This window comes from Takifugu rubripes, chromosome 11 (genome assembly GCF_901000725.2).
Source record: "Takifugu rubripes chromosome 11, fTakRub1.2, whole genome shotgun sequence".
NCBI classification, from domain to species: Eukaryota; Metazoa; Chordata; class Actinopteri; order Tetraodontiformes; family Tetraodontidae; genus Takifugu; species Takifugu rubripes.
In genome coordinates this window covers 10,099,742-10,127,010 of record NC_042295.1, presented here as the reverse complement: position 1 = coordinate 10,127,010, position 27,269 = coordinate 10,099,742, and the positions used below count along the sequence as shown (strand labels likewise).

Below are 27,269 nucleotides of genomic sequence, written 5' to 3'. Positions count from 1 at the left end.
ATGGAAAACACGACTCAAGTAGTTCTGTCATAGCTGCCCTTTTCCTGTGACAGCTGCCGATTGTCGGCTATTCTGATGCGGATCTTCAGTTTTATATGCAGGGTTAAGTCATCACATTGCACAATTTCAGTCACTCAGGCTTCCTCATCCCTCGTGAGGGCTTCAGCCACGTGGGCTGGAATTTTGTTTTGTTTTTTTAAATTGTATGCGTATGTGAAGTGTGATAAAAATGTATTTAATTGCTGCTTAAATGTTACTTATTTTTCTATTCCACACAGATAGATGGAGTCATACCTTTCTGTTTGACCCTTGAAATCTTTATTACATATTATTTTTTCTATATTGCAGGACAAAAAAAACGTTCACAAACCTTTACTGACCAAAAGCATGTGGCAGATTTAAATATAAATTTATTTACCACAATAAAACAAGAGTGAGCATATTATACAGCTCAACTGCCCTCATTGATCATCATAATAAAGTTTAACATAACAGCACAAGAAATACAGTGAGAAGGGAAGAGAAGCAAAACAGAAAGTGTGGAGAAATAGAAGAATCAGTTATTGATGACATTCAAAAATGAAGACTGAGATTCTGTCTTATATGGTCTTATCTTACCCCGTGGATGTTGGAATACATGCAGCAGTGCACATTGTTAATGTGACATGGAAAGGTGGGGAAATGGGGAAAACGTGTAATGCAGTGCAATCTTTAACCACTAGGGGGTGAATTGCTTTAATTTTAATTGTATTTTTTTTGCATTTGTACTTTTGCTGTTGATGCTTCAATGAGTGTTTGTTATTGTGATTTGGAAGTGCTGGTTCTGATTTCAACGGGCCATTATTGCTCTTTTTGTGTTCCTCTCAGGACGAAACAGGATTATATAACATTTTGGTCCAAACAGCGCCACCAAGAGGCCAAAACTGGAGGTGAGGATAGCAAAGACCTCGACGGCATCTGCATATTTGCCCGGTGAGTTGATGTAAGCTGGGACAAAGGCCACCCACACAGCACAAAAGATCAGCATGCTGAAAGTGATGAGTTTGGCCTCATTGAAGTTGTCGGGAAGATTCCGTGCAAGAAATGCTAACAGGAAACTGAGGATGGCCAGTAAACCGATGTAACTGAGCAATACAGCGAAACCCACTGTGGACCCAACGACACACTCAAAAACGATCTTGTCTTTGTGGTACTGAATGTTTTTATGTGGCTTTGGTGAAGACGACAATAGCCAGGCAAAGCAGATTGCTGCCTGGATTGAAGTAAGGCCCAGAACTGTTCCTCTCTGCTGCACGGCACCAAACCACTTCAGAGTGGCGCCCCCTCCTGGCTTGGAGGCCCTGAAGACAGCCAGGACCACCATGGTTTTCACCAGGATGCACGAGACACAGAGCACAAAGCTGATCCCGAATGCTGCGTGTCTCAGCTGGCACGTCCACAGCCTGGGACGACCAATGAACAGCAGAGAACAGAGGAAACACAGCTTAAGGGACACCAGGAGCAGGAAGCTGAGCTCGGAATTGTTGGCCCGTACTACAGGTGTACTGCGATGATGGATGAAGATGCCCAACACAACCACGCTGATCACTGTTCCCAACAAGGAGGCGGCTGTCAGACAGATACCCAGAGGTTCATGGTAGGAGAGGAACTCAGTTTTCTTGGGAACGCAGTGGTCCCGCTGGGGGCTGGACCAGAAGTCCTCAGGACAACTGGTGCACTCCATGGAGTCTGAAGCAAAACATGGACGCAGCTTTGAGATTAATGTGCCCAAAATAGTGTTTGAAATCAAATACCAACCTGTTGTGTTGCTGATTTTCCCCTCAGAACAAAGAAGACAGTCAAAGCAGCAGACAGGTTGTCCTTTCTTCCTGGACATGCGGGTTCCAGGAGGACAGCTTTCACTGCACACTGAGTGTGGGGGCTGCAGGAGGAAAAATCAACATCTGATTTTCATGCATTTCTTTTAACAGATAACAGGAGCACACAAGAATAACCTTATTAGATTCAAAGTTCCAGAAGATCTTGTCTTCATGGATCTGGAGTTCTTCACCTCTGGACGGTGACCTCTTGACCTCACCCACATTCTGAACCTGAGTTCTTCCATCAGGGAGCCACTGCCAGTTGAGGATGTCATAGATGGGTAGGACGTCCCCATTTTCATCAAATGATACTTGATCGCCAAACGTTGTGGTGAAATTGACATGTTGTAGATAATGCACGAACTGCAAATGCACAATACCACATCAGGCTTATTAGGTCGAATCCTAATTCTGGACCCTGTTGCTCTAATTTGAACAGCTGATGGAGGTTGACAGTAATCAGGTCTGAGGGACCACTGGGTGAATCTAAATTTCAAAGGCTCACACTAAAAGGGGAAGCGCTTGTTATTTTCCAGTGTCAGGTCTCACCTGCCAGGGCTCCAGTTTGTGAATATCCGCGCAGCTGCCTCCACTGAACGGCCCCCTCCCTGGCTCACACTGCAGCATGTCATCAAGCGCGTACGCCAAAGCGTACACAGCTTTGTAAATGTTATACTCTGGTCTGAGGTTAGACATGTCCAAAAACTCAGCGTCCACCTGCTGGATATTTTCATCTCCTGTGCAGGCTTCTGCTGAACCTGACGCACCAAATTTACACTGGAATGAGTATTCCCAAAACTGTTGAACCTGAAAAAAGAATAAATTATATCATTTATTTTTGGAATTAACAGTTCCTCTGGGAGTTAAAATAGTAAGAAATATTACCATATTATAACTAGTGTTGTTGCTACTCTGGCCAGGCCGTATTCGTAGGAGGAAATCTCTGAGACCTGTTATTTCACCTCGACGGATGGCGATGCCCAGCGTGCCATTCAGGTACGGCATGAAGTCCGGCGTCTGGAGGAGGGTCGTTCCAGTCCAAGCTTCACTTGCTAACCACTGAAGGCCTGTCACCTTCTGTCTCACCACCTGTACATATCATTATTAATACCAGAAATAGCATTCTTTAGCGTGTTCACTGCAGTTTTTTCTGTGCACATCAAACCTCCTCCATGAGATTAATCATGTGGGACTCGTGTGCAAACACCATCAGCACGCGAGCCGTTGATTCCTTTATCACGTGCACAATCCTCCTGTTTTCACTCAGATCACCGTCCCAGGGCAAAACCTCCAAGTAGGCCAGACAACCTTGCCCTGACTGGGCCAGGTCAGACTGGAACGAACGGGCCACATGGAGCCCATAATCGTCATCACTGACCAGCAGTCCCACCCAAGTCCATCCAAAGTGTTTCAGGATCTGGATCATTGCACGTACCTTAATGGGGGATCAGTCCAGACAATTGAGTGTTTTAGTTTACACAGTTTGGAGTCTGATACTAAGTAATATTTGTTTTAATTTGAGGGTGGGGAGTTTTTTTTTTTATCTTTATAGATTCTCAGCTTGAAAGGAATATTTTACCTGGAAAGCATCGCTCGGGATGGTTCTAAAAAAGGACGGAAAACGCTGACGATTGGTCAGACAGGAACAAGTAGCAAAATAGCTTACCTAAAAATAAGAAATTAATCAGTACAAGCCCAAATGTTTAAAATGTGTTTTAGAGCACTAAAGATTTTCGGAGGACTCAGCATGAACATGAAATTGTTCTTATATTTTAACAGATGTAACTGTGTAAGAGAGATCGACATTTTTAAAAACAGAAAAGAAGAAAAGAAAACAAAACACATTTGAATGTTTAATTGCAACAAAAACAAAAGTTTGAAATCTCAGTGCACTTAGATTTTCTCCAAAGATTAGCTGTCTCTGTCTGTACTCTGATCTGAAGCACGAGGATCACTTTTACACTAAATTTTAAGTAAGATTTAAGTTCTTTTTGCAGTTTTTGTTGGGTAAAAAAACTTTTTCATTTGAAAAAGGGTTAATTTATGAAATTGATCAAATTATTGTAATAATTATGTATATGCCTTCAGCAGATGACATCGATTTCTCTACATAACCAATCACATTTCTTCCAGTGTTTTACAACATTATTCAAATGATAAAAGTTTATAATTCACATACAAAACACAACCTTTAGTGCCACCAATCACTGACCATAGGTATTTTGTACAAGCCTAACACACTGGCAGAAGCAATAGTGAACGTAGAGAGTGAATCACCCACGATCCCCAGGACCGGTGGGCTCCCAGCACAGCCTCCCTGAAGAGCAAACGCCTCCTCCTGACCACTTGCCAGCGCTAACGCTCCACTGAATCCAACCACAAGGGCTCCGCAGTTGTCATAAAGATGGTATCCCAGAGTCAGATTAGGAAGCAGGTCAGGGTTCTTGTTTATCTCCTGAACAGCGAAGGCCATGGTCATAGCGTGACGGAAGCCTAGAATGTCAAACCTGACATGCAAAATACCAAAACCATTAACAAGAACCTGGTGAAACTGGCTCCAGATACACCCTTTATGTATGGATTCACCCATCACAAGCATTTAATTGACATTTTTCTCCCAGGACCAATCTGAGCTTGAATCATTGTTTGTGGTGTGTATGAAACTTACCCAGTGCAGACAGGCTGATGTGGTTCAGATGTAAACGTCCACTCGGGGAAAACAGAGCTGTAGTGAACTTGAAACAGCCCGCCTAGAAGCACATCGCCCGGTTCGTGCATCTCATTAAACTGAAATTTCCTCCATAGCTTGCAAGTCGGAGCATTGAAGGAGGTGGAAGAGGAGACAAACAATGTGATGAGGGTGAAGAAGAGGCCCAATGTGCCAGTGATGTCAGCCATCACTCTTCCTCCTTCCTCCACCTCAGGTTCTCTTCATCTCTACTGCATATTTTATATGCAGAGTTGTGTCCATGTCTGATGACACCACCCATCAAGGTGTGACCGATGACGTCAGATTCGTTGACTTCATACATTTTACTTTTGTCATCTAGACCTTGTTTAATTTGAGGTTATGCAAGATTTGGATAGTTCATAGGATTGGTAAATATAATGTCTGCATTTCCCTTCCTTATTTGATTTGATTTAATCTAATCTAATTTTAAGTATTAATAATATCAGGAAATCCATCAAAACTTGTAGATTATGAGTTTGTTGCTTCGTTATGAATGCATAAACAAATACACAGATAAATAAATAAAAGCTTTTCCCCCAACTTTATTTAACTAGTACTTATATTAGTAGATGACAGGGAGGTGGTTTTGAGAGACTAATATAAGAACTGCAATTTCAGTTGGTTTTAAAAGACAAATATGATGTTTCTGATGGTACAGTTAAAACACGACAGGATCATTTAAAATATATCATTTTCTCGTATCACGGTCCATGATGGCTTTCTTTGTGTTCCTTTCTGGTCTAAGAAGTATTATATAGCATTTGGGACCAAAGAGTGCTACCAGAAGTCCAAAACTAGAAGCTAGGATAGCAAAGACTTCAACAGCATCTGCATATTTACCAGGAGAGTTGATGTAAGCAGGAACAAAGGCCACCCACACTGCACAAAAGATCAACATGCTGAAAGTGATGAGTTTGGCCTCGTTAAAATTGTCTGGGAGATTCCTTGCCAAAAAGGCTAGTTGGAAGCTAAGCACAGCCAGTAATCCAATATAACCCATTAATACTGAAAACCCAATCGGAGACCCGACAACACACTCATACACTATCTTGTAGTTGTAGTATTGAGTGTTTTTATGTGGTTCTGGTGAATAAGAAACAAGCCATGCTGTGCAAATTGCTGCTTGAACAGATGTGAGACCCAGAACTGTTCCTCTCTGCTGCACGGCACCAAACCACTTCAGAGTGGTGCCCCCTCCTGGCTTGGAGGCCTTGAAGACAGCCAGGACCACCATGGTTTTCACCAGGATGCACGAGACACAGAGCACAAAGCTGATCCCGAATGCTGCGTGTCTCAGCTGGCACGTCCACAGCCTGGGACGACCGATGAACAGCAGAGAACAGAGGAAACACAGCTTAAGGGACACCAGGAGCAGGAAGCTGAGCTCGGAATTGTTGGCCCGTACTACAGGTGTACTGCGATGATGGATGAAGATGCCCAACACAACCGCGCTGATCACTGTTCCCAACAAGGAGGCGGCTGTCAGACAGATACCCAGAGGTTCATGGTAGGAGAGGAACTCAGTTTTCTTGGGAACGCAGTGGTCCCGCTGGGGGCTGGACCAGAAGTCCTCAGGACAACTGGTGCACTCCATGGAGTCTGAAGCAAAACATGGACGCAGCTTTGAGATTAATGTGCCCAAAATAGTGTTTGAAATCAAACACCAACCTGTTGTGTTGCTGATTTCCCCCTCAGAACAAGGAAGACAGTCAAAGCAGCAGACAGGTTGTCCTTTCTTCCTGGACATGCGGGTTCCAGGAGGACAGCTTTCACTGCACACTGAGTGTGGGGGCTGCAGGAGGAAAAATCAGCATCTGATTTTCATGCATTTTTTCTAACAGATAACAGGAGCACACAAGAATAACCTTATTAGATTCAAAGTTCCAGAAGATCTTGTCTTCATGGATCTGGAGTTCTTCACCTCTGGACGGTGACCTCTTGACCTCACCCACATTCTGAACCTCAGTTCTTCCATTAGGGAGCCACTGCCAGTTGACGATGTCATAGATGGGTAGGACGTCCCCATTTTCATCAAATGATACTTGATCGCCGAACGTTGTGGTGAAATTGACATGTTGTAGATAATGCACGAACTGCAAATGCACAATACCACATCAGGCTTATTAGGTCGAATCCTAATTCTGGACCCTGTTGCTCTAATTTGAACAGCTAATGGAGGTTGACAGTAATCAGGTCTGAGGGACTACTGGGTGAATCTAAATTTCAAAGGCTCACACTAAAAGGGGAAGCGCTTGTTATTTTCCAGTGTCAGGTCTCACCTGCCAGGGCTCCAGTTTGTGAATATCCACGCAGCTGCCTCCACTGAACGGCCCCCTCCCTGGCTCACACTGCAGCATGTCATCAAGCGCGTGCGCCAAAGCGTACACAGCTTTGTAAATGTTATACTCTGGTCTGAGGTTAGACACGTCCAAAAACTCAGCGTCCACCTGCTGGATATTTTCATCTCCTGTGCAGGCTTCTGCTGAACCTGACGCACCAAATTTACACTGGAATGAGTATTCCCAAAACTGTTGAACCTGAAAAAAGATTAAATTATATCATTTTATTTTGGAATTAACAGTCTGGGAGTTAAAATAGTAAGAAATATTACCATATCATAACTAGTGTTGTTGCTACTCTGGCCAGGCCGTATTCGTAGGAGAAAATCTCTGAGACCTATTATTTCACCTCGACGGATGGCGATGCCCAGCGTGCCATTCTGGTACGGCATGATGTCCGGCGTCTGAAGGACGGCCGCTGCAGTCCAAGCTTCACTTGCTAACCACTGAAGGCCTGTCACCTTCTGTCTCACCACCTGTACATATCATTATTAATACCAGAAATAGCATTCTTTAGCGTGTTCACTGCAGTTTTTTCTGTGCACATCAAACCTCCTCCATGAGATGAATCATGTGGAACTCATGTGCAAACACCATCAGCACGCGAGCCGTTGATTCCTTTATCACGTGCACAATCCTCCTGTTTTCACTCAGATCACCGTCCCAGGGCAAAACCTCCAAGTAGGCCAGACAACCGTGCCCTGACTGGGCCAGGTCAGACTGGAACGAACGGGCCACATGGAGCCCATAATCGTCATCACTGACCAGCAGTCCCACCCAAGTCCATCCAAAGTGTTTCAGGATCTGGATCATTGCACGTACCTGAATGTGGGATCAGTCCAGACAATTGAGTGTTTTAGTTACCACAGTTTGTAGTCTGATACTAAGTAATATTTGTTTTAAATTTGAGGGTGGATAGTTTTTTTTATCTTTATAGATTCTCAGCTTGAAAGGAATATTTTACCTGGAAAGCATCGTTCGGGATGGTTCTAAAAAAGGACGGAAAGCGCTGACGATTGGTCAGACAGGAACATGTAGCAAAATAGCTTACCTAAAAATAGGAAATTAATCAGCACAAGCCCAAATGTTTAAAATGTGTTTTAGAGCATTAGAGATTTCATGAGGACTCAGCATGAACATGAAATTGTTCTTATATTTTAACAGATTTAACTGTGTAAGAGAGATCGACGTTTTTAAAAACAGAAAAGAAGAAAAAAAAGACATTTGAATGTTTAAACAAAAATTTTAAATCTCAGTGCACTTAGATTTTCTCCAAAGATTAGCTGTCTGCATATATACTCTGAACCGAAGCGTGATGATCACTTTTACACTAAATTTAACTAAGATTTAAGTTCATTTTGCAGTTTTTGTTTGGTAAAAAAGAATTTTTCATTTGAGAAAGGGGTAATTTATGAACTTGATCAAATTAATTTAATAATTATTGATATGTCTTCAGCAGATGACATCCACTTCTCTACATAACCAATCACAATTCTTCCAGTGTTTTACAATATTATTCAAAAGATGAAAGTTTATAATTCACATACAAAACACAAACTTTAGTGCCACCAGTCACTGACCATGGGTATTTTGTACAAGCCTAACACACTGGCAGAAGCAATAGTGAACGTAGAGAGTGAATCACCCACGATCCCCAGGACCGGTGGGCTCCCAGCACAGCCTCCCTGAAGAGCAAACGCCTCCTCCTGACCACTTGCCAGCGCTAACGCTCCACTGAATCCAACCACAAGGGCTCCGCAGTTGTCATAAAGACGGTATCCCAGAGTCAGATTAGGAAGCAGGTCAGGGTTCTTGTTTATCTCCTGAACAGCGAAAGCCATGGTCATAGCTTGACGGAAGCCTAGAATGTCAAACCTGACATGCAAAATACCAAAACCATTAACAAGAACCTGGTGAAACTGGCTCCAGATACACCCTTTATGGATGGATTCACCCATCACAAGCATTTAATTGACATTTTTCTTCCAGGACCAATTTGAGCTTGAATCATTGTTTGTGGTGTGTATGAAACTTACCCAGTGCAGACAGGCTGATGTGGTTCAGATGTAAATGTCCACTCAGGAAAAACAGAGCCGTAATGAACTTCAAACAGCCCGCCTAGAAGCACATCGCCCGGTTCGTGCATCTCATTAAGCTGAAATTTCCTCCATAGCTTGCAAATCGGAGCATTGAAGGAGGTGGAAGAGGAGACAAACAATGTGATGAGGGTGAAGAAGAGGCCCAATGTGCCAGTGATGTCAGCCATCACTCTTCCTCCTTCCTCCACCTCAGGTTCTCTTAATCTCTACTGCATATTTTATATGCAGAGCTGTGTCCATGTCTGATGACACCACCCATCAAGGTGTGACCGATGACGTCAGATTCGTTGACTTCATACGTTTTACTTTTGTCATCTAGACCTTGTTTAATTCGAGGTTATGCAAGATTTGGATAGTTCATAGGATTGGTAAATATAATGTCTGCATTTCCCTTCCTTATTTGATTTGATTTAATCTAATCTAATTTTAAGTATTAATAATATCAGGAAATCCATCAAAACTTGTAGATTATGAGTTTGTTGCTTCGTTATGAATGCATAAACAAATACACAGATAAATAAATAAAAGCTTTTCCCCCAACTTTATTTAACTAGTACTTATATTAGTACATGATAGGGAGGTGGTTTTGACAGACTAATACAAGAACTGCAATTTCAGTTGGTTTTAAAAGACAAATATGATGTTTCTGATGGTACAGCTAAAACACGACAGGATCTTTTAAAATATATCATTTTCTCGTATCACGGTCCATGATGGCTTTCTTTGTGTTCCTTTCCGGTCTCAGAAGTATTATATAGCATTTGGGACCAAAGAGTGCTACCAGAAGTCCAAAACTAGAAGCTAGGATAGCAAAGACTTCAACAGCATCTGCATATTTACCAGGAGAGTTGATGTAAGCAGGAACAAAGGCCACCCACACTGCACAAAAGATCAACATGCTGAAAGTGATGAGTTTGGCCTCGTTAAAATTGTCTGGGAGATTCCTTGCCAAAAAGGCTAGTTGGAAGCTAAGCACAGCCAGTAATCCAATGTAACCCATTAATACTGAAAACCCAATCGGAGACCCGACAACACACTCATACACTATCTTGTAGTTGTAGTATTGAGTGTTTTTATGTGGTTCTGGTGAATAAGAAACAAGCCATGCAGTGCAAATTGCTGCTTGAACAAATGTGAGACCCAGAACTGTTCCTCTCTGCTGCATGGCACCAAACCACTTCAGAGTGGCGCCCCCTCCTGGCTTGGAGGCCCTGAAGACAGCCAGGACCACCATGGTTTTCACCAGGATGCACGAGACACAGAGCACAAAGCTGATCCCGAATGCTGCGTGTCTCAGCTGGCACGTCCACAGCCTGGGACGACCGATGAACAGCAGAGAACAGAGGAAACACAGCTTAAGGGACACCAGGAGCAGGAAGCTGAGCTCGGAATTGTTGGCCCGTACTACAGGTGTACTGCGATGATGGATGAAGATGCCCAACACAACCGCGCTGATCACTGTTCCCAACAAGGAGGCGGCTGTCAGACAGACACCCAGAGGTTCATGGTAGGAGAGGAACTCCGTTTTCTTGGGAACGCAGTGGTCCCGCTGGGGGCTGGACCAGAAGTCCTCAGGACAACTGGTGCACTCCATGGAGTCTGAAGCAAAACATGGACGCAGCTTTGAGATTAATGTGCCCAAAATAGTGTTTGAAATCAAACACCAACCTGTTGTGTTGCTGATTTCCCCCTCAGAACAAGGAAGACAGTCAAAGCAGCAGACAGGTTGTCCTTTCTTCCTGGACATGCGGGTTCCAGGAGGACAGCTTTCACTGCACACTGACTGTGGGGGCTGCAGGAGGAAAAATCAGCATCTGATTTTCATGCATTTTTTCTAACAGATAACAGGAGCACACAAGAACAACCTTATTAGATTCAAAGTTCCAGAAGATCTTGTCTTCATGGATCTGGAGTTCTTCACCTCTGGACGGTGACCTCTTGACCTCACCCACATTCTGAACCTCAGTTCTTCCATTAGGGAGCCACTGCCAGTTGACGATGTCATAGATGGGTAGGACGTCCCCATTTTCATCAAATGATACTTGATCGCCAAACGTTGTGGTGAAATTGACATGTTGTAGATAATGCACGAACTGCAAATGCACAATACCACATCAGGCTTATTAGGTCGAATCCTAATTCTGGACCCTGTTGCTCCAATTTGAACAGCTGATGGAGGTTGACAGTAATCAGGTCTGAGGGACCACTGGGTGAATCTAAATTTCAAAGGCTCACACTAAAAGGGGAAGCGCTTGTTATTTTCCAGTGTCAGGTCTCACCTGCCAGGGCTCCAGTTTGTGAATATCCGCGCAGCTGCCTCCACTGAACGGCCCCCTCCCTGGCTCACACTGCAGCATGTCATCAAGCGCGTACGCTAAAGCGTACACAGCTTTGTAAATGTTATACTCTGGTCTGAGGTTAGACACGTCCAAAAACTCAGCGTCCACCTGCTGGATATTTTCATCTCCTGTGCAGGCTTCTGCTGAACCTGACGCACCAAATTTACACTGGAATGAGTATTCCCAAAACTGTTGAACCTGAAAAAAGATTAAATTATATCATTTATTTTTGGAATTACCAGTTCCTCTGGGATTTAAAATAGTAAGAAATAATTACCATATCATAACTAGTGTTGTTGCTACTCTGGCCAGGCCGTATTCGTAGGAGGAAATCTCTGAGACCTGTTATTTCACCTCGACGGATGGCGATGCCCAGCGTGCCATTCAGGTACGGCATGAAGTCGGGCGTCTGAAGGACGGCCGCTGCAGTCATAGCTTCACTTGCTAACCACTGTAGGCCTGTCACCTCCTGTCTCACCACCTGTACATATCATTATTAATATCAGAAATAGCATTCTTTAGCGTGTTCACTGCAGTTTTTTCTGTGCACATCAAACCTCCTCCATGAGATGAATCATGTGGAACTCATGTGCAAACATCATCAGCACGCGAGCCGTTGATTCCTTTATCACGTGTACAATCCTCCTGTTTTCACTCAGATCACCGTCCCAGGGCAAAACCTCCAAGTAGGCCAGACAACCTTGCCCTGACTGGGCCAGGTCAGACTGGAACGAACGGGCCACATGGAGCCCATAATCGTCATCACTGACCAGCAGTCCCACCCAAGTCCATCCAAAGTGTTTCAGGATCTGGATCATTGCACGTACCTGAATGTGGGATCAGTCCAGACAATTGAGTGTTTTAGTTCCCACAGTTTGTAGTCTGATACTAAGTAATATTTCTTTGAATTTGAGGGTGGATAGTTTTTTTTTTTATCTTTATAGATTCTCAGCTTGAAAGGAATATTTTACCTGGAAAGCATCACTCGGGATGGTTCTAAAAAAGGACGGAAAGCGCTGACGATTGGTCAGACAGGAACATGTAGCAAAAAAACTCACCTAAAAATAAGAAATTAATCAGCACAAGCCCAAATGTTTAAAATGTGTTTTAGAGCATTAGAGATTTCATGAGGACTCAGCATGAACATGAAATTCTTATATTTTAACAGATTTAACTGTGTAAGAGAGATCGACATTTTTAAAAACAGAAAAGAAAAGAAAAAAAAAGACATTTGAATGTTTAAACAAAAGTTTGAAATCTCAGTGCACTTAGATTTTCTCCAAAGATTAGCTGTCTCTGTACTCTGATCCGAAGCGTGATGATCACTTTTACACTAAATTTAACTAAGATTTAAGTTCATTTTGCAGTTTTTGTTTGGTAAAAAAATATTTTTCATTTGAGAAAGGGGTCATTTTTGAACTTGATCAAATTTTTGTAATAATTATTTATATGTCTTCAGCAGATGACATCCATTTCTCTACATAACCATTCGCATTTCTTCCAGTGTTTTACAATATTATTCAAATGATGAAAGTTTATAATTCACATACAAAACACAAACTTTAGTGCCACCAATCACTGACCATAGGTTTTCTGTACAAGCCTAACACACTGGCAGAAGCAATAGTGAACGTAGAGAGTGAATCACCCACGATCCCCAGGACCGGTGGGCTCCCAGCACAGCCTCCCTGAAGATCAATCACCTCCTCCTGACCACTTGCCAGTGCTAACGCTCCACTGAATCCAACCACAAGGGCTCCGCAGTTGTCATAAAGACGGTATCCCAGAGTCAGATTAGGAAGCAGGTCAGGGTTCTTGTTTATCTCCTGAACAGCGAAGGCCATGGTCATAGCTTGACGGAAGCCTAGAATGTCAAACCTGACATGCAAAATACCAAAACCATTAATAAGAACCTGGTGAAACTGGCTACAGATACACCCTTTATGTATGGATTCACCCATCACAAGCATTTAATTGACATTTTTCTCCCAGGACCAATTTGAGCTTGAATCATTGTTTGTGGTGTGCATGAAACTTACCCAGTGCAGACAGGCTGATGTGGTTCAGATGTAAATGTCCACTTGGGAAAAACAGAGCTGTAATGAACTTCAAACAGCCCGCCTAGAAGCACATCGCCCGGTTCGTGCATCTCATTAAGCTGAAATTTCCTCCATAGCTTGCAAGTCGGAGCATTGAAGGAGGTGGAAGAGGAGACAAACAATGTGATGAGGGTGAAGAAGAGGCCCAATGTGCCAGTGATGTCAGCCATCACTCTTCCTCCTTCCTCCACCTCAGGTTCTCTTCATCTCTACTGCATATTTTATATGCAGAGTTGTGTCTTCACCATGTCTGATGACACCACCCATCAAGGTGTGACCGATGACGTCAGATTCGTTTCACTTCATACATGTTACTTTTGTCATCTAGACCTTGTTTAATTTGAGGTTATGCAAGATTTGGATAGTTCATAGGATTGGTAAATATAATGTCTGCATTTCCCTTCCTTATTTTATTTTATTTAATCTAATCTAATTTTAAGTATTAATAATGCCAGGAAATCCATCAAAACTTGTAGAATATGAGTTTGTTGCTTTGTTATGAATGCATAAACAAATACACAGATAAATAAATAAAAGCTTTTCCCCCAACTTTATTTAACTAGTACTTATATTAGTAGATGACAGGGAGGTGGTTTTGACAGACTAATACAAGAACTGCAATTTCAGTTGGTTTTAAAAGACAAATATGATGTTTCTGATGGTACAGCTAAAACACGACAGGATCATTTAAAATATATCATTTTCTAGTATCACGGTCCATGATGGCTTTCTTTGTGTTCCTTTCCGGTCTCAGAAGTATTATATAGCATTTGGGACCAAAGAGTGCTACCAAAAGTCCAAAACTAGAAGCTAGGATAGCAAAGACTTCAACAGCATCTGCATATTTACCAGGAGAGTTGATGTAAGCAGGAACAAAGGCCACCCACACTGCACAAAAGATCAACATGCTGAAAGTGATGAGTTTGGCCTCGTTAAAATTGTCTGGGAGATTCCTTGCCAAAAAGGCTAGTTGGAAGCTAAGCACAGCCAGTAATCCAATATAACCCATTAATACTGCAAACCCAATCGGAGATCCGACAACACACTCATACACTATCTTGTAGTTGTAGTATTGAGTGTTTTTATGTGGTTCTGGTGAATAAGAAACGAGCCATGTAGTGCAAATTGCTGCTTGAACAGATGTGAGACCCAGAACTGTTCCTCTCTGCTGCACGGCACCAAACCACTTCAGAGTGGCGCCCCCTCCTGGCTTGGAGGCCCTGAAGACAGCCAGGACCACCATGGTTTTCACCAGGATGCACGAGACACAGAGCACAAAGCTGATCCCGAATGCTGCGTGTCTCAGCTGGCACGTCCACAGCCTGGGACGACCAATGAACAGCAGAGAACAGAGGAAACACAGCTTAAGGGACACCAGGAGCAGGAAGCTGAGCTCGGAATTGTTGGCCCGTACTACAGGTGTACTGCGATGATGGATGAAGATGCCCAACACAACCGCGCTGATCACTGTTCCCAACAAGGAGGCGGCTGTCAGACAGATACCCAGAGGTTCATGGTAGGAGAGGAACTCAGTTTTCTTGGGAACGCAGTGGTCCCGCTGGGGGCTGGACCAGAAGTCCTCAGGACAACTGGTGCACTCCATGGAGTCTGAAGCAAAACATGGACGCAGCTTTGAGATTAATGTTTCCAAAATAGTGTTTGAAATCAAACACCAACCTGTTGTGTTGCTGATTTCCCCCTCAGAACAAGGAAGACAGTCAAAGCAGCAGACAGGTTGTCCTTTCTTCCTGGACATGCGGGTTCCAGGAGGACAGCTTTCACTGCACACTGACTGTGGGGGCTGCAGGAGGAAAAATCAGCATTTGATTTTTACGCATTTCTTCTAACAGATAACAGGAGCACACAAGAATAACCTTATTAGATTCAAAGTTCCAGAAGATCTTGTCTTCATGGATCTGGAGTTCTTCACCTCTGGACGGTGACCTCTTGACCTCACCCACATTCTGAACCTGAGTTCTTCCATTAGGGAGCCACTGCCAGTTGACGATGTCATAGATGGGTAGGACGTCCCCATTTTCATCAAATGATACTTGATCGCCAAACGTTGTGGTGAAATTGACATGTTGTAGATAATGCACGAACTGCAAATGCACAATACCACATCAGGCTTATTAGGTCGAATCCTAATTCTGGACCCTGTTGCTCCAATTTGAACAGCTGATGGAGGTTGACAGTAATCAGGTCTGAGGGACCACTGGGTGAATCTAAATTTCAAAGGCTCACACTAAAAGGGGAAGCGCTTGTTATTTTCCAGTGTCAGGTCTCACCTGCCAGGGCTCCAGTTTGTGAATATCCGCGCAGTTGCCTCCACTGAACGGCCCCCTCCCTGGCTCACACTGCAGCATGTCATCAAGCGCGTACGCTAAAGCGTACACAGCTTTGTAAATGTTATACTCTGGTCTGAGGTTAGACACGTCCAAAAACTCAGCGTCCACCTGCTGGATATTTTCATCTCCTGTGCAGGCTTCTGCTGAACCTGACGCACCAAATTTACACTGGAATGAGTATTCCCAAAACTGTTGAACCTGAAAAAAGAATAAATTATATCATTTATTTTTGGAATTAACAGTTCCTCTGGGAGTTAAAATGGTAAGAAATAATTACCATATTATAACTAGTGTTGTTGCTAATCTGGCCAGGCCGTATTCGTAGGAGGAAATCTCTGAGACCTGTTATTTCACCTCGACGGATGGCGATGCCCAGCATGCCATTCAGGTACGGCATGATGTCCGGCGTCTGAAGGACGGCCGCTGCAGTCATAGCTTCACTTGCTAACCACTGTAGGCCTGTCACCTTCTGTCTCACCACCTGTACATATCATTATTAATACCAGAAATAGCATTCTTTAGCGTGTTCACTGCAGTTTTTTCTGTGCACATCAAACCTCGTCCATGAGATGAATCATGTGGAACTCATGTGCAAACATCATCAGCACGCGAGCCGTTGATTCCTTTATCACGTGCACAATCCTCCTGTTTTCACTCAGATCACCGTCCCAGGGCAAAACCTCCAAGTAGGCCAGACAACCTTGCCCTGACTGGGCCAGGTCAGACTGGAACGAACGGGCCACATGGAGCCCATAATCGTCATCACTGACCAGCAGTCCCACCCAAGTCCATCCAAAGTGTTTCAGGATCTGGATCATTGCACGTACCTGAATGGGGGATCAGTCCAGACAATTGAGTGTTTTAGTTCCCACAGTTTGTAATCTGATACTAAGTAATATTTGTTTGAATTTGAGGGTGGAGAGTTTTTTTTTAATCTTTATAGATTCTCAGCTTGAAAGGATTATTTTACCTGGAAAGCATCGCTCGGGATGGTTCTAAAAAAGGACGGAAAACGCTGACGATTGGTCAGACAGGAACATGTAGCAAAAAAACTCACCTAAAAATAAGAAATTAATCAGCACAAGCCCAAATGTTTAAAATGTGTTTTAGAGCATTAGAGATTTCATGAGGACTCAGCATGAACATGAAATTCTTATATTTTAACAGATTTAACTGTGTAAGAGAGATCGACATTTTTAAAAACAGAAAAGAAAAGAAAAAAAAAGACATTTGAATGTTTAAACAAAAGTTTGAAATCTCAGTGCACTTAGATTTTCTCCAAAGATTAGCTGTCTCTGTACTCTGATCCGAAGCGTGAGTATCACTTTTACACTAAATTTAACTAAGATTTAATTTCATTTTGCAGTTTTTGTTTGGTAAAAAAGAATTTTTCATTTGAGAAAGGGGTCATTTTTGAACTTGATCAAATTATTGTAATAATTATTTATATGTCTTCAGCAGATGACATCCATTTCTCTACATAACCATTCGCATTTCTTCCAGTGTTTTACAATATTATTCAAATGATGAAAGTTTATAATTCACATACAAAACACAAACTTTAGTGCCACCAATCACTGACCATAGGTATTTTGTACAAGCCTAACACACTGGCAGAAGCAATAGTGAACGTAGAGAGTGAATCACCCACGATCCCCAGGACCGGTGGGCTCCCAGCACAGCCTCCCTGAAGAGCAAACGCCTCCTCCTGACCACTTGCCAGTGCTAACGCTCCACTGAATCCAACCACAAGGGCTCCGCAGTTGTCATAAAGACGGTATCCCAGAGTCAGATTAGGAAGCAGGTCAGGGTTCTTGTTTATCTCCTGAACAGCGAAGGCCATGGTCATAGCGTGACGGAAGCCTAGAATGTCAAACCTGACATGCAAAATACCAAAACCATTAATAAGAACCTGGTGAAACTGGCTCCAGATACACCCTTTATGGATGGATTCACCCATCACAAACATTTAATTGACATTTTTCTTCCAGGACCAATCTGAGCTTGAATCATTGTTTGTGGTGTGTATGAAACTTACCCAGTGCAGACAGGCTGATGTGGTTCAGATGTAAATGTCCACTCAGGAAAAACAGAGCCGTAATGAACTTGAAACAGCCCGCCTAGAAGCACATCGCCCGGTTCGTGCATCTCATTAAACTGAAATTTCCTCCATAGCTTGCAAATCGGAGCATTGAAGGAGGTGGAAGAGGAGACAAACAATGTGATGAGGGTGAAGAAGAGGCCCAATGTGCCAGTGATGTCAGCCATCACTCTTCCTCCTTCCTCCACCTCAGGTTCTCTTCATCTCTACTGCATATTTTATATGCAGAGTTGTGTCTTCACCATGTCTGATGACACCACCCATGAAGGTGTGACCGATGACGTCAGATTCGTTCACTTCATACATTTTACTTTTGTCATCTAGACCTTGTTTAAGGTTATGCAAGATTTGGATAGTTCATAGGATTGGTAAATATAATGTCTGCATTTCCCTTCCTTATTTTATTTTATTTAATCTAATCTAATTTTAAGTATTATTAATGCCAGGAAATCCATCAAAACTTGTAGAATATGAGTTTGTTGCTTTGTTATGAATGCATAAACAAATACACAGATAAATAAATAAAAGCTTTTCCCCCAACTTTATTTAACTAGTACTTATATTAGTAGATGACAGGGAGGTGGTTTTGAGAGACTAATACAAGAACTGCAATTTCAGTTGGTTTTAAAAGACAAATATGATGTTTCTGATGGTACAGCTAAAACACGACAGGATCTTTTAAAATATATCATTTTCTAGTATCACGGTCCATGATGGCTTTCTTTGTGTTCCTTTCCGGTCTCAGAAGTATTATATAGCATTTGGGACCAAAGAGTGCTACCAGAAGTCCAAAACTAGAAGCTAGGATAGCAAAGACTTCAACAGCATCTGCATATTTACCAGGAGAGTTGATGTAAGCAGGAACAAAGGCCACCCACACTGCACAAAAGATCAACATGCTGAAAGTGATGAGTTTGGCCTCGTTAAAATTGTCTGGGAGATTCCTTGCCAAAAAGGCTAGTTGGAAGCTAAGCACAGCTAGTAATCCAATATAACCCATTAATACTGAAAACCCAATCGGAGACCCGACAACACACTCATACACTATCTTGTAATTGTAGTATTGAGTGTTTTTATGTGGTTCTGGTGAATAAGAAACGAGCCATGCAGTGCAAATTGCTGCTTGAACAGATGTGAGACCCAGAACTGTTCCTCTCTGCTGCACGGCACCAAACCACTTCAGAGTGGTGCCCCCTCCTGGCTTGGAGGCCCTGAAGACAGCCAGGACCACCATGGTTTTCACCAGGATGCACGAGACACAGAGCACAAAGCTGATCCCGAATGCTGCGTGTCTCAGCTGGCACGTCCACAGCCTGGGACGACCGATGAACAGCAGAGAACAGAGGAAACACAGCTTAAGGGACACCAGGAGCAGGAAGCTGAGCTCGGAATTGTTGGCCCGTACTACAGGTGTACTGCGATGATGGATGAAGATGCCCAACACAACCGCGCTGATCACTGTTCCCAACAAGGAGGCGGCTGTCAGACAGATACCCAGAGGTTCATGGTAGGAGAGGAACTCCGTTTTCTTGGGAACGCAGTGGTCCCGCTGGGGGCTGGACCAGAAGTCCTCAGGACAACTGGTGCACTCCATGGAGTCTGAAGCAAAACATGGACGCAGCTTTGAGATTAATGTGCCCAAAATAGTGTTTGAAATCAAACACCAACCTGTTGTGTTGCTGATTTCCCCCTCAGAACAAGGAAGACAGTCAAAGCAGCAGACAGGCAGTCCTTTTTTTCTGACTCTCCGGGTCCCTGGAAGACAGCTCGTGCTGCAGACTGACCGTGGCATCTGAAATAAAATCAAGCCACAGTTAATATGCAACATTTAAAACTGCCTTTGACTGAACAATATTGTATCAACCTGTTTGGATTCAAAGTTCCAGAAAATTTTATCTTCATGGATTGTGAGTTCTTCACCTCTGAACGAAGACCCTTTGACCTCACCCACATTCTGAACCTTAGTTCTTCCATCTGGGAGCCACAGCCAGTTCATGATGTCATATATCGGTAAGGCGTCGCCATTTTCATCAAATGATACTTCATCACCAAATGCTGTGGTGAAATTGACTTGTTGTAAATAATGCATAAGCTAGAAAGACCAGAGGAGAACTTCTGTTTGTGAATGATGACATTAAAACCTTACACCATGTACTTTTGATCGATTGTTCCCATTAATTTTATAAACAGAAGCTCTATAAATGGTTATCACACCTGCCATGGCTTCAGACTTTCTAAAGTCGCACATCTGTGCTCATCAAAAGGCCCCCTGCCAGGCACACAGTGCAGCATCTCATCAAGAGCATGTGCCAGAGCATACACGGCCTTATAAATGTTGTACTCTGGTCTCAAGTTCGAAACATCCAGAAATTCAGTTTGCACTCTCCCCAGTTCTTCCTCTCCAGTACACAACAAGCCTCCACCTTCCACCCAACCTGTTGGAGCTGGAGCGAAGCGACACTGGAAGGTGTATTCCCAGAACTGCCTCACCTAAAACACATACCATATTTCCTCAAATCGAAAAATTATTCCTGGCTGTTTTTTATTTGCAACCCTGTAGTTTACCAGGCTGTTTCTGTTGCTAATTTCATGCAGATTCGGGTGCAATCCCAGCAGAAAGTCCCTGAGCCCTGGTATTTCTCCTCGACGGATGGCGATGCCTAGAGTGCCACCAAGGTACGGCATGAGTTCAGTGGTCTGGAGCACGGCAGCCGCTGTCCAAGCTTCACTGGCGATCCACTGCAGACCAGTCAGATTCTGCTTTACCACCTAGACAGACAGAGAGACAGACAGACAGACAGAGAGACAGAGAGACAGACAAACAGACCGACCGAGAGATACACACCTCTTCCATAAGTTGAATCATGTGGATCTGATGTGCAAACACGATGACAACGCGTGCTGTAGATTTCTTCATCACTTCCACAACCTGCGTCAGCTCTCCTGGGTTGTAACCCCAGGGCAAAATCTCCAAGTAAGCCAAACAGCCTCCGCCAGACCGAGTCAGGTCAGACTGGAATGATCGGGCAACGTGGAGCCCGTAATCATCGTCACTAACCAGCAGTCCCACCCATGACCAGCGGAAGTGTTTCAGGATCTGGATCACAGCGCGCACCTGAGCACAGCGTTTTCTAGTGAATTTACAGGCATCCTGCACTGTTTGCATTCTATTGCTACTGCACTCTATCTGAAAACATCATTATGGTCATGTGTCAGACAGAATTTCACCTGGAAGGCATCACTTGGGATTGTTCTAAAGAAGGATGGAAACCGCTGACGATCACTTAGGCAGGAGCACGTGGCAAAATAACTCACCTAAAATCAAACAGACCCACATGCTGTGTTTCACAATGAGAAGGAGTCAAACTGTCACTGAACTGAAACTTACAATTGGCAGTTTAAATAAACCAATCACGTCAGATGTGGCGATGGAAAAGGTGGAGAAGGAATCCCCCACAATCCCCAGGACTGGAGGAGTTCCCAAACACTTCTCCTGCTGCAGAAACTGCTCCTGTTGGCCGCTGACCATTGACAGCGCAGCACTGAATCCTATTACAAGTGTCGCGCAGTTGTCATACAGACTGTATCCCAGAGTCACGTTAGGTAGCAGACTGATGTTCCTATTGATCTCATCAATGGCAAAAGCCATCGTCATGGCATGTCGGAACCCTGCAAGGTCAAAGCTAAAACACACACGTACACACACAAAAACAGGAGTTGCCAATTACTGATATGTTATATCTAAATGGATTTACCTGCTTTGCTGTATTATGAAGAGGCCTACCCTTGGCAGACAAGCTGATTGGGTTCTGAGGTGAAAGTCAAATCTGGAAAGACAGAGGTGTAGTGGACTTCAAACAGCCCGCCAAGAATCATGTCACCAGGCTTGTGCATCCCATTCAGATCAAACTGTCTCCTTAATCTACAGTAGGGCAAATCCGCAAAAGCCTCTGCAAAAAGAAAGGAGAGGAAAAATGTCAAATGAATGCAGAAGTAAAGGAGTAATAGCAGATCTAGGATTGTCCCCATATCTGCCCTCCACTCTTGCCCTGTTACCTTCAGACACGAGTACATCGTTAGCTGACATCATTTTATATCTAGCAGGCACTGTCACCTTCTACACCACCCATCAGGGCGCTGGCAGTTGTTCAGGGGCAGGCCGTTTTTTTAAACATCTACAGAGTTTAATAATGCAAACCCCGTTCCCTGAAGTGGAAAGTTATCAGCATTTAGAAGTGTCTTTTTTCATGTCAAAGGGCCTTCATGATTACCAATATTTACATTTGGTTCTGCCATCCATGTTGATGTAAGTTTGCCACCTACCTAAGCGCTGTTGGAGACCATGTTCACTCTTTCATGGACACAAGATTTCCTAGTGGCCTCTTCCAGTGGAGCATCTATGGGATGTGCTGGACAAAAAAGTCTGATCCATTGGGGTCCCACCTCGCCACAAACAGGACTTAAAGGTTCTGCTGCAACCTTGTCGGTGCCAGGTACCAATGCACACCGACAGAGGTCAGGTGGAGGTCATTCCTTGATAAGTTAGGGATGTTTGGGCAGCAAAAGAGGAGTCAAATCTAAGCACAAATTTTCTGCAACAAAGCCTAAAAGCACCAAAACAGACAAGCTTTGGACTGGAGGTGAAATATTGATCCCCAGTAGTAACTGGTAGGAACACACACCCATAGATCAGGAGGTCAGTCCATCCATGAGTACTAGTTACATAAAAATCTCCAGGTTCCCACAGTAAATCGGGACATTTGACACTGCAGGACAATTATTCTGCTGATATATTGAAATTGGTGAAGAAACAACTGAGTCAACATACTTCCTATATTCTGCAGTTCAGTGTCACTTATATCAGTGCATCCATGTTAAAGCTCCATGCAAGATTACTCAGTGCATAAACTTGGATGTGCACTATTTCAACAATGAAATAATCCTTTATAATACTTTATTACCAAGAATCACAAAAGCCCTGAAACAAACCAACAAAGGTAGAAAAAAGAATTTATATTCTTATTTTCTGGTGGGTGTCTGCAAAGGCTACAAAGTCAAAGAGCAAATACACTGTAACAATCTTGAAGATCCTCACTCCTCATATATTTTAGTAAATGTAGTAAGCATTAAACATAATGCTAGTAGTACTTTTAATCATGTTATAACAACTGATAATGTACAGTTAAAACTAATAATCACTATTAATCACATTCAGTTGAGACTCACATGTGTTTGACTATAACATCCACCAGGTGGTAGTCATATAATTTTACCTTCAGTAACGGGTTTGAGAGTTAATAGATGCAGAAACCAGGTTTTGTCTGGGTGACGTTTGAATACTGCTAAAGTGGAATGTTATATTTCCAGATCAATGCAATCTTTTCAAATCTCTTCATGTATGACAGAAGAAAATGATGACGAAAACGTGTTTTTATTGTGTAAATTTTACATTCACAGTCCCACCCTGTAGAAACAAAGTTAATTAAAAGATCATGAGGTCAGTTTTTATGACTGCCTCAAAGTCTCTGATGTGAAATGATGTAAGGAGGGCAAGCTTGAATCTGGGATATATAAGGTGACAATCTGGGCACGGACTGCACACACATGTAGGATGGAGATCTCTGCTCTCTTCCTTTGCTTGATTTCTCTGTTTGATTTAAACTCAGCTGGTGACCTGAAGGCTCCTGAGAACAGTCTGAAACAACAGGTTGGACTGAGGGAGGACACAACCGGTGCCGCGGCTCCGTCTGTCATATGTCGGCTCCAGGGTTCTGCTCGCCTACCTGCCTTCTCAAAGGATGGAGACTTTGTCATCGGTGGGGTTTTCTCCATACATGACTATGAAGTCATGATGAACCACAACTACACCACCATGCCTGAGCCATTCCGCTGCAGAGGGAGGTTAGAAGATGTTAAAATGTGGGACAGAAATTTTTTGATGAAAGCCTCCGTGTTGTGATTTATATATGAGTTGCAGATTTATTACTTTTCAGATTATCTTTATTTGTGAAATTTAATGATTTGGCAACACCTTATGCTTCCCTGACTTTAAGTGTTAATATGATCTTTATCATCATGTTTGTTCAGGATTCATCCTGCTGAACTGCAATTTTCACGTGCAATGGTCTTCGCCATCGAGGAGATCAACAACAGCACGGAGCTGCTTCCTGGAATCAAACTCGGTTACCAGATCCACGACTCGTGCGCAGCCGTGCCCGTCGCAGTGCATGTGGCCTTCCAACTGTTAAACACTCTGGACCCTGTGTTTGTCACAGGTGACAACTGTTCACAGTCCGGTATGGTGATGGCTGTCGTCGGCGAGTCTGGTTCCACTCCGTCCATCAGCATATCCCGCGTCATCGGCTCCTTCAACATTCCACTAGTGAATATTTTCAACTTTTACCAAAGCACATGAACACGTAATATTAACCTTCACTGTAATGACACAATGTTCAACTTCAGGTGAGCCACTTTGCCACCTGTGCATGCCTGTCTGATAAACAGAAGTACCCAAGTTTCTTCAGAACGATTCCCAGTGACCAGTTCCAGGCCGACGCTTTGGCCAAACTCGTCAAACACTTTGGCTGGACTTGGATAGGTGCTGTGTGCTCAGATTCAGACTATGGTAATAATGGCATGGCAGCGTTCCTGCATGCAGCTCAGAAGGAGGGCATCTGTGTGGAGTACTCGGAATCCTTTTATCGCACCCACCCGTACAGCAGGATCAAGAGAGTGGCTGATGTCATCCGCAGGTGTATAGATCTATTTTTGCTTTATGATTCATGAAGGTATTTGTGTTTGTTTGAAATGATGCACATACTTGTGAGTTTTCTGCAGGTCAACAGCTGTGGTGGTTGTAGCCTTTACAGCATCTACAGAAATGATGATCCTGCTCGAAGAACTGTCTCATGAACCCTCACCACCTCGCCAGTGGATAGGTAGTGAATCCTGGGTAACTGACCCAGACATGCTGAGGTTCAGCTTCTGTGCTGGAACTATTGGATTTGCCATTCAGAGGTCTGTCATCCCAGGCCTAAGAGACTTCCTGCTTGATCTCTCCCCCTCGAAAGTGGCTTCATCTCCTGTGCTCACTGACTTCTGGGAGGATTCATTCAACTGCCGGTTGGGAAAAGGTGACAGAAGTAATACCTCTTCTTAATTTACTGTAGATAGATTTTAAATTAGTGTCCAAATCTAATAACAAAGGCTTTCAACAGATCTCCTGTGTTGTCAGTTGCTGTTGCAGGTGAGCGCATGTGCGATGGATCTGAAGACATAATGACTCTCCAGAGTCCGTACACTGACACTTCTGAGCTCCGCATTACCAACATGGTGTACAAGGCTGTTTATGCAATAGCTCATGCCATTCATAATGCAGTGTGTCAGGACACAAATGCTACCACTCGGTGTGGCAAATTCACCACGATTAACCCCAAACAGGTCAAACCTAAAGAATCACCTCTGTCACTACTAATATGGTTTATTACAAGTGTTTCAGCTGAAGTCTTTCCTCTGACTCTCTGTTTCATTCAATTTAGGTTCTCGCTCAGCTGAAGACAGTAAATTTTTCACAAAATGGTTATGCTGTATCCTTTGATGCCAACGGGGATCCTGTGGCATCATATGAGCTGGTAAACTGGAAAAAGAGTGGGAGCGGGAGCATCGAAGTTGTGCCAGTAGGATACTATGATGCTTCACTGCCAGAAGGCCAAGAGTTCCGTATCTTCAGGGACATCACATGGGTGGATGGCAGAACACAGGTGTGGGGAAAATAGTGCCCGTGACCTGTTAGATATGTTATGTTCCTTGATCTACTCATATTGAAACTAGTGAAGTAGATTAATTTATTTATAAAATTGAGGAACTGGCCAGAAATAACATGCTCACAAAATGAAACTCCAGTTTACCAAATATAGGTAGATTTTTCTAAAATACAATTTTTCTTCAAAGACATTGGCTTAATCAATTGAAAAGCTCTCCCGTATTCCTCTGACCTTGAACAAGTGTAGCTTTGTTTTCACCTGTGTCTCAGGTGCCAGTGTCAGTGTGCAGCGACAGCTGTCCTCAAGGAACTCGTAAGGTACTGCAGAAAGGAAAACCCATCTGCTGTTATGACTGTGTACAATGTCCAGAGGGAGAGATTAGCAATGTTACAGGTAATTTACCCCAAAACAAAGTCTTCAACATCAATCACAGGGCTAATCAAAACTGTGTTTATATTGATCTCAACAGATTCTTCAGACTGTGAACCTTGCAGCGAAGAGTTTTGGCCTAACCCAGAGAGAAATGCCTGTTTCCTCAAACCTGTGGAGTTTCTTTCCTTTAACGAGGTTCTAGGAATCATCCTAGCTGTGTTCTCAGTCGGTGGTGCCTGTCTGGCTGTTATCACAGCAGCTGTATTTTTCCATCACAGGGCCTCTCCTATTGTCAGAGCCAACAACTCTGAGTTGAGCTTCCTGTTGCTCTTCTCTTTGACTCTGTGCTTCTTATGTTCACTCACTTTCATTGGTGCTCCCTCTCAGCTGTCCTGCATGCTGCGCCACACAGCGTTTGGGATCACCTTTGTCCTTTGCATCTCCTGCATTCAAGGGAAAACTGTGGTGGTGTTAATGGCCTTCAGAGCGACTCTCCCCGGGAGTAATGTCATGAAGTGGTTCGGTCCACCTCAGCAAAGGATGACTGTTGTGACTTTCACATCTATCCAGGTTTTAATATGCATTGTTTGGTTGGTTGTCAGTCCCCCGTTTCCAGTGAGAAATCTGACCACGTACAAGGAGAGAATCATCCTGGAGTGTGCGTTAGGCTCATCTGTTGGATTCTGGGCTGTACTCGGGTACATCGGCCTTCTGGCAGCTGTTTGTTTAGTTCTAGCCGTCCTCGCCCGAAAACTCCCCGATAATTTCAACGAAGCCAAAATGATCACCTTCAGCATGCTGATATTCTGTGCCGTCTGGATCACCTTCATCCCCGCTTACGTCAGTTCTCCTGGGAAATTCACCGTGGCCGTGGAGATCTTTGCCATTTTGGCCTCCAGTTTTGGACTCATCCTGTGCATTTTTGCTCCAAAATGTTTTATTATTTTATTTAAGCCAGAGAAAAATAGCAAAAAACACTTGATGAACAAAAAAGTCTGATAAAAGGTTTAATGTAAGTGAAGTAGTGTAGTTCTGCCATGACGATTATGACACTACCTGGTGTTTTTTTAATTAATTTAATCAATAAAGTCCTTTGAATGTCCTGATTCTATTAATCACTTTTTATTATTTGAATAAAAGTTTTTGTTTGAAACACATCCATCTAAAATGTTTTTAGATGGATGTGAGATAGAAAAAGACTTTAAATAAAATGTAAATT

At 43.3% G+C, this 27,269-nt stretch overlaps 5 protein-coding genes across 5 annotated transcripts; 1 reads left to right on the top strand and 4 right to left on the bottom strand.

Annotated features, from left to right (window-relative positions):
- Positions 1 to 784: 784 nt before the first annotated feature.
- Positions 785 to 4,781, bottom strand: LOC101073500 (extracellular calcium-sensing receptor). The gene is given in 9 exon segments (XM_029844146.1): positions 785 to 1,728; positions 1,798 to 1,921; positions 1,995 to 2,222; positions 2,409 to 2,666; positions 2,745 to 2,948; positions 3,025 to 3,294; positions 3,439 to 3,525; positions 4,072 to 4,366; positions 4,528 to 4,781. Coding segments are annotated over 9 exon segments (2,640 nt in total). The 5' UTR covers positions 4,758 to 4,781.
- LOC115251398 (extracellular calcium-sensing receptor-like) lies at positions 4,779 to 14,400 on the bottom strand. Its single transcript, XM_029843450.1, has 19 exons — positions 14,316 to 14,400; positions 13,407 to 13,543; positions 12,951 to 13,245; positions 12,339 to 12,425; positions 11,925 to 12,194; positions 11,645 to 11,848; positions 11,308 to 11,565; positions 10,894 to 11,121; positions 10,697 to 10,820; positions 9,869 to 10,627; positions 8,966 to 9,047; positions 8,510 to 8,804; positions 7,894 to 7,980; positions 7,482 to 7,751; positions 7,202 to 7,405; positions 6,870 to 7,127; positions 6,456 to 6,683; positions 6,259 to 6,382; positions 4,779 to 6,189 (listed from the first exon to the last, which is right to left on the bottom strand). The coding sequence occupies exons 2-19, from the start codon at positions 13,514 to 13,516 to the stop codon at positions 5,279 to 5,281; spliced, it is 4,794 nt and encodes a 1,597-aa protein (XP_029699310.1). The 5' UTR covers positions 13,517 to 13,543; positions 14,316 to 14,400; the 3' UTR covers positions 4,779 to 5,278.
- Positions 14,031 to 18,268, bottom strand: LOC101074459 (extracellular calcium-sensing receptor). The gene is made up of 9 exons (XM_029843460.1): positions 17,853 to 18,268; positions 17,397 to 17,691; positions 16,785 to 16,871; positions 16,372 to 16,641; positions 16,092 to 16,295; positions 15,755 to 16,012; positions 15,341 to 15,568; positions 15,144 to 15,267; positions 14,031 to 15,074 (listed from the first exon to the last, which is right to left on the bottom strand). The coding sequence occupies exons 1-9, from the start codon at positions 18,080 to 18,082 to the stop codon at positions 14,164 to 14,166; spliced, it is 2,607 nt and encodes an 868-aa protein (XP_029699320.1). The 5' UTR covers positions 18,083 to 18,268; the 3' UTR covers positions 14,031 to 14,163.
- Positions 18,269 to 18,433: 165 nt separating this feature from the next.
- Positions 18,434 to 21,836, bottom strand: LOC101074011 (extracellular calcium-sensing receptor-like). The gene is made up of 9 exons (XM_029843451.1): positions 21,700 to 21,836; positions 21,304 to 21,598; positions 21,144 to 21,230; positions 20,761 to 21,030; positions 20,481 to 20,684; positions 20,130 to 20,405; positions 19,780 to 20,007; positions 19,584 to 19,707; positions 18,434 to 19,514 (listed from the first exon to the last, which is right to left on the bottom strand). Exons 1-9 carry the CDS (start codon positions 21,807 to 21,809, stop codon positions 18,604 to 18,606), a joined length of 2,505 nt encoding a protein of 834 aa, XP_029699311.1. The 5' UTR covers positions 21,810 to 21,836; the 3' UTR covers positions 18,434 to 18,603.
- Positions 21,837 to 23,751: 1,915 nt separating this feature from the next.
- Positions 23,752 to 27,049, top strand: LOC101075717 (extracellular calcium-sensing receptor-like). The gene is made up of 8 exons (XM_029844145.1): positions 23,752 to 23,816; positions 24,003 to 24,297; positions 24,378 to 24,667; positions 24,753 to 25,048; positions 25,150 to 25,355; positions 25,454 to 25,675; positions 25,948 to 26,071; positions 26,148 to 27,049. The coding sequence occupies exons 1-8, from the start codon at positions 23,764 to 23,766 to the stop codon at positions 27,047 to 27,049; spliced, it is 2,388 nt and encodes a 795-aa protein (XP_029700005.1). The 5' UTR covers positions 23,752 to 23,763.
- The last annotated feature ends 220 nt before the right edge of the window (positions 27,050 to 27,269 follow it).

Excerpts from the sequence above, each read along its gene's own strand:
- LOC115251398 (XM_029843450.1), bottom strand. The coding sequence starts at position 13,516 with ATGCACGAACCGGGCGATGTGCTTCTAGGCGGGCTGTTTGAAGTTCAT. Across the intron at positions 11,122-11,307 it reads ACAAACTGGAGCCCTGGCAG|TTCGTGCATTATCTACAACA; the intron begins GTGAGACCTGAC and ends GTGCATTTGCAG. Across the intron at positions 6,383-6,455 it reads GGAACTTTGAATCTAATAAG|CCCCCACACTCAGTGTGCAG; the intron begins GTTATTCTTGTG and ends TTCCTCCTGCAG.
- LOC101074459 (XM_029843460.1), bottom strand. The coding sequence starts at position 18,082 with ATGGCTGACATCACTGGCACATTGGGCCTCTTCTTCACCCTCATCACA. Across the intron at positions 16,013-16,091 it reads ACAACACTAGTTATAATATG|GTTCAACAGTTTTGGGAATA; the intron begins GTAATTATTTCT and ends TTCTTTTTTCAG. Across the intron at positions 15,268-15,340 it reads GGAACTTTGAATCTAATAAG|CCCCCACAGTCAGTGTGCAG; the intron begins GTTATTCTTGTG and ends TTCCTCCTGCAG.
- LOC101074011 (XM_029843451.1), bottom strand. The coding sequence starts at position 21,809 with ATGCACAAGCCTGGTGACATGATTCTTGGCGGGCTGTTTGAAGTCCAC. Across the intron at positions 20,008-20,129 it reads AAAGTCTGAAGCCATGGCAG|CTTATGCATTATTTACAACA; the intron begins GTGTGATAACCA and ends TGGTCTTTCTAG. Across the intron at positions 19,708-19,779 it reads GGAACTTTGAATCCAAACAG|ATGCCACGGTCAGTCTGCAG; the intron begins GTTGATACAATA and ends ATTTTATTTCAG.
- LOC101075717 (XM_029844145.1), top strand. The coding sequence starts at position 23,764 with ATGATGAACCACAACTACACCACCATGCCTGAGCCATTCCGCTGCAGA. Across the intron at positions 25,049-25,149 it reads CAACTGCCGGTTGGGAAAAG|TTGCTGTTGCAGGTGAGCGC; the intron begins GTGACAGAAGTA and ends CTGTGTTGTCAG. Across the intron at positions 25,676-25,947 it reads GGGTGGATGGCAGAACACAG|GTGCCAGTGTCAGTGTGCAG; the intron begins GTGTGGGGAAAA and ends CCTGTGTCTCAG.